At 47.7% G+C, this 6,000-nt stretch overlaps 1 protein-coding gene across 1 annotated transcript in view; it reads left to right on the top strand.

Annotated features, from left to right (window-relative positions):
- Positions 1–6,000, top strand: part of DOCK9 (dedicator of cytokinesis 9) — a gene marked incomplete in the record, with an annotated part of 250,627 nt that overhangs the window by 77,745 nt on the left and 166,882 nt on the right. The window contains 4 exon segments of the mRNA XM_034758221.1: positions 2,163–2,237; positions 2,320–2,460; positions 3,055–3,258; positions 3,419–3,541. Coding sequence (XP_034614112.1) covers positions 2,163–2,237; positions 2,320–2,460; positions 3,055–3,258; positions 3,419–3,541 — 543 coding nt within the window.

Here is a 6,000-nt window from a genome sequence, read left to right on the forward strand (position 1 = left end):
CCTATCTCCCCTTTTTCTATCTGTAGGGAAAGCATCAGAATCCTCCATTTCATGTAAGCCTATAAAAGCGCTGTTATTTGTATTATTGTAGTGCCTCAGAGCCTCAGTCATGGACCAGGACCCCATTGTGCTAGGCTCTGTACAAACCCAATAAAAAAAACAGTCCCTACCCCCAAAGACCTTACAATCTAAGTATAAGGCAAGAGACAACAAATGGATACATACAAACAGGGGAGTTAAAGGAAACAATGAGACAATATTGGTCAGCATGATACACTGTGGTCTCAGAACACCAGCATTTTAGTTGTTACCAGGTTTTTTTGTAGGCATCCCGACAAAGAAAAGTTCTCCGAGTGCTTGCTCATGTCCATTCCATGTTAGGTGTGTGTGCTCACCACATGCACTGGTGCCAGAACTTTTTTCCCCAGTGGTTTGATTAAGGCTAAGATTTTATCATGGTTATTTTTAGTAAAAGTCATGGACAGGTCTCGTGCAATAATCAAAAGTGCATGGAAGACCGTGACCTGTCCCTGACTTTTTTATTAAAAAATAACTGACAGAATAGGGAGGAAGGAGGGTCCAGGGTTCCCCCCACTCACAATGGCTGAGAGCGTGGGGTCCTCCCTGCAGCTGGCAGCAGCTTGGAGCTGTGGCGTCTGCCTGTGATGGCTGGGAGCTGCAGGATCCCCCTCAGCGCGTGAGGCTGTATGTGTGTGGGGTCTGCCTTCCACAGCAGCAGCTGGAGGCTGCAGGTGGGGGCAGGGGGTGGCTCCACCTCCCGCAGTAGCAGCTGGGGGGCTGTGGGGCATCGGCTCGGGGCTGATGGGGAGGGGGTTCCCACCGCCTGTAGCAGCTGGGAGTTGTAGGGGGAACCCATCAGCTGACAGCTCATACCCCGCCACCCTGGGGCTGAAGCGAAAATGTCACAGAGGTCTCTGGAAGTCACAGATTCTGTGACTTCCGTGACCTCCATGACAAAATCGTAGTCTTAGTTATGACATCTCTCTCTCTTTTTAAGATGATAAACTCTTTGGGGTAGAGACTGTAATTTTTCTGTCTTTGTATAGTGCTTAGCATAATGGGGCCCCAGTCTCATGAAGGCTACCACAATATAAAATTGTATGCAAAATTTATTTAAGCAACAGTTATAGTTGTCAAAGGGATATAATGGGATTGCAGGTGGGAGTGGAGGTAATCTGTGTAGTCATGAATAGGAGGTTGAGGTGTGATGCCCAAAACAACCTCTCTTAAAATGTAGTCTGTACTTTTTAAAAAATAAAATAAAATGTAGACCTGGATTAAGATTACATGTCCCTTTTTGGATGGCTACAATTGTAAAGTACTAGCTATAGTGCAAAGGTAATTTTGGCTGTATGCAGCCACTTGCCTACTACCTGAGGTGCATGTTTGCCAACTGACTTTAAAAAATGGTAAAATATCTATTTAAATGCACTCTCTTATAATGAAGGTAAACTAAATTTATCATTTTTTGTCACATGCTATTTTATTCTGACTTGCTCTAGTTTTGGGGTTGATGAGTAGGAACCCATAAATCCCATACAAGTGATGAGACACTCAAAGGAGTGATGTCAGTACTCAGCTAAACACAGTCATCCGTAGGTGGTGTTATTTTTCCTGCCACCCAGAGGAAAACCACTTTTGGCAATAGGAGGTTTAGGAATTTGCTATGACTGTGATTCCTAACATAGTTAGCCTGTGGCTTCCTGAGTGATCTAGTGGCCTTAGTATAGTTCTGAACTTTAACCTACATGTAACGATATTTTTTTGTTTGTGTAAAGCACCTTTGTTAGAGTGATTTAAGAATGAAAAATACTATGAGAGCTACAGAGGACCAATAATTTTTGTCAACATTTATACAAGGCATCAAATTATACAAAGCATCTTTCTTTGACATATGTACTGTTCTATATTAGGAGGGCTGGAGGACCATAAGTGGCCACAAGTTCATACTTTATGGTATAATGCTTAAAGCGGATATGGTAAACTTTAAAGCTCAGTTTAATGGGGGGAAAATCCCATGGATTAAAACTTAATAGGTTACAACAAAAAATGTAGAATATTAACAATGTTTAAGACAACTTTCATTTGATCATAATGTTTAAATAATAAATATAAAACTGTGACTTTCTTATTTTTGGCAGAGTTCCAGAGATGCAGAAATGAAATTCAAAAGTGAAAGCAGAGTTAAACTTTTTGTCTTGGATCCAGATGCACAGGTTTGACATTTTAAAATAATCAATGTGTTTCTTGTTTTACAAGGTACAACATAAACAGTTTTCATTTTTGTTTCCTTTTAAGAAACTTGACTTTTCGGGTATTGAACCAGAAGTGAAGCCATTTGAAGAGAAATTTGGGAAAAAGATTCTAGTGAAGTGTAATGACTTATCTTTCAATCTGCAAAGCTGTGTCGCTGAAAATGAAGAAGGACCAACAACAAATGTAAATTCTTTATGTAAATACTTTGCCTTTATGTATCAGATACATAGTAGTTAATCTCTTAATATTGGCATTAGTTGACAATGCACTTCAGACCAATAAATCTCAGATACTGTTAGGAAGAAGTTTCGTTTTTTTTGCTGCTGATTAATCCATTAAAACGAAAAAGAAAGCATGAATCCTTTGTAAAGCTTTTGTAGCTGCTTCTTTCGTGCTGTTAATTAAAGTGTTTTATTTCTTCACTGTAGCAGCCGTGTTAGTCTGTATCCGCAAAAAGAACAGGAGTACTTGTGGCACCTTAGAGACTAACAAATTTATGCATATGCATCCGAAGAAGTGGGCTGTAGTCCACGAAAGCTTATGCTCTAATAAATTTGTTAGTCTCTAAGGTGCCACAAGTACTCCTGTTCTTATTTCTTCACTGTATTTTATGTCATGGATATAATAGTCAAAGAATGCTGGTTCTTCTTTGTAACTGATTTACAGCAGTACAGTAGACCTATTTCCTTTGCATTTGAATGTCAATACACATCTGTATTTGCAGATAATCTTTTGGGGATGCAGGTCATAACCTTTTTCACACTTTTTAATGTCTAGGTAGAACCTTTTTTTGTCACATTGTCATTGTTTGATATTAAAAACAATCGGAAGATTTCAGCAGATTTCCATGTCGACTTGAACCATGTCTCGGTGAGGCACATGATATCTAATGCGACACAGCAACTGATGAATGCCAGTGGTGATAACTTACACAGGGCTCAAGATATTATCCATGAGTCTATCTTGCAATATCCTAAACAGGTAAGGAGAAACAATATAAAGTTCTGATTCAGAACAAGAGCAGTGGGTTATCTGACACATTTCAAATAGCTTTCCCACTGGGTGTAGATTTAAAAAAAAAAACTTGTAAATATATAATATGTGTGTGTAAATATATATATATATATATTTTTATTTTTAGGTAATATTCTCAGTTACATGTCCACATCCTGATATATTTCTTGTGGCAAGAATCGAAAAAGTACTACAGGGAAGTGTTACACATTGTGCTGAGCCATATATGAAAAGTTCAGATTCTTCTAAGGTACTGTATTTTTTAAAAAGTGTGTTGGTAAAATGCTTAGACAAAATTATTCTGTATTTGTAGTGTTATAGCTAAAAAAAGTTGGGTTCTTCTTCGAGTGCTTGCTCATATCCATTCCATTAGGTGTGCGCGCGCCGCGTGCACGATCGTCGGAAGATTTTCTACCCTAGCAACACCGGCGGGTCGGCTGTGGAGCCCCCTAGAGTGGCGCCTTCATGGCGCTGAATATATACCCCAGCCGACCCGGCGCCCCCTCAGTTCCTTCTTACCGCCCCGACGGTCGTTGGAACTGTGGAGCGCGGCATAGCTGTCCTCCACTCTCCCTAGCTTTGTTCTTGTTCATAGTTGTAGTTATAGTTATAGTTCTAAAGTTGTAGTTAAATAGTTAGTAGTTTCAAGTTGTTTTAGTTGTTATAATAGTCCAGGGGACTAAGGGGGTCGTCTCCCCCTTTCTCCCCCGGCCGCGGGCTCGGGCTCATGCCCAAAGCTCCCGGCTTCAAGCAGTGCGCCTCCTGCGCTAAACCTATGCCCACGAGCGACCCGCACGACTCCTGTCTGAAGTGCCTGGGAGAGTCCCATCAAACAGATAAGTGCAAGATCTGTAAGGCCTTCAGACCCAGGACCAAGAAGGAGCGGGACTTTCGGCTCCGGCAACTCTTGATGGAAGCGGCACTTAGTCCAGACGCTCCATCTACAAGTCAGGCCCCGGCACCCAGCGCCTCGGTGCGCAGTGCTCCGGCGGCACCGGCCACGACGACCACGCGAGTGGTGTCGGACAAGCCGCCCCGGCACCGGACCTCGTCGGCACCGCAAGCGCAGCAAGTGCCTCGACGCCGGTCATTATCCCCGGGGCATAAAAAAGCCCATAAGACGGGGACCTCCGCGCCGAAGACGCCGGCTCCCCCAGTGCCGGGGGTAGAGCCGCGTCCGCCGGTGGAGCACCGGAAACAGGTGCCTCCAGCACTGTCGACTCCGGCACCGAGGCCGTCGAGTCCGGTGCAGATAGCGTCTCCACCGAGGCCGGCGGTGATACAATGCCTCCCGTCGACTCCAGAGACCTTCACGGCGGCGAGAGACTTAATAGCTCTCACGGAGCCGGCACCGCCTCAACCACCGGCACCGACGGCACCGTTAACTCGCCCGGTCCAGTCGAGAGGGAAACCTGCACTAATCCGCCCTCCATCACAAGGGCTGGAACCTCGGCACCGATCCAGGTCCCGAAGCAGGTCCCCACGCCGCTCGCAGTCCCGGCACCGAATATCGCCTCGGCACCGGTCGTACTCGCGGCCAAGATCTTCTTCGAGACAACGCTCTACGTCTCGGCGCCGCTATGATCGTCGGCACCGATCGACGTCGAGACGTAGTTCTCGGCACCGCTATGGCCGACGCTCGACGTCGAGAGGCCGCTCCCGGCACCGGGCATACTCCAGGTCCTCGTCGAGGTCCAGATCTGACTCCCGGCACCGACGAGGTCATCGGCACCGATCGCGGTCCCGGCACCGATCGCCGGCACCGCGTAGAGATAGATCTCCGGACCGGCACCGTGCGGCACCGCAGACCGCGGGAATCGCCTCGACGCTCTCGGCACCGCCGTGGCCATCGAGATCGGTATCCCACTCATCGGAGGACCTCTCGAGATCGGCATATCCCCCTCAAGGGCAAGCCGAGGAACAGGACTTGGGCCATTGGCGGGAGATGGCAGAGGACCATTCTCATGGCCCATCTCATTGGTCATTCTGGACCCCGTGGGCGTACCATCAGGAGCAAGGGGCTCCAATACCCTCGACCTCTCGCTCGGGTCATTCCGTTAGAAGGGCCCCGGAGTCCACAATCTCTCGGCCTCCGCCAGGGGACATGGAGGCTTCCGTGTCCGTACCGCCTGACGCCCTGGACCCAGGCGCAGGTGACGCTCCGGCCCAGGAACAGGAAGACCAGGACCAGCCCTTGGATCCCGTTCCACCGGAGGCATCTTCCTCTTCTTCGCTGGACGAGGCAGTGGCGGGCACATCGTGCACGGGCCCACCTCCAATAGATCTTCGGGCTCACCAGGATCTTCTGCGCAGGATGGCCCGTAATATGGACCTGCAGGCGGAGGAGGTAGTGGAGGTGCACGACCCGATAGTGAATATCCTCGGAGCGGATGCCCCATCGAGGGTAGCGTTACCCCTGATCCGCACGATACAAAACAATGCGGATACGATATGGCAAACTCCTGCCTCTATCCCACCCACAGCGAGAGGGGTGGAACGGAAATACTTTGTCCCGTCGAAGGACTACGGGTACTTGTATACCCACCCACAACCGGGTTCACTGGTGGTGGCATCAGTGAACGCACGAGAGCGCCACGGCCAGCAGGCTGCAGCGCCAAAATCAAAAGAGGCCAAACGGCTCGATTTGTTTGGCCGTAAGGTTTATTCAGCCGGAGGGCTGCAACTTAGAGCGGCAAACCAACAGGCACT

Source organism: Trachemys scripta, chromosome 1 (assembly GCF_013100865.1).
Source record: "Trachemys scripta elegans isolate TJP31775 chromosome 1, CAS_Tse_1.0, whole genome shotgun sequence".
Classification (NCBI taxonomy): Eukaryota; Metazoa; Chordata; order Testudines; family Emydidae; genus Trachemys; species Trachemys scripta.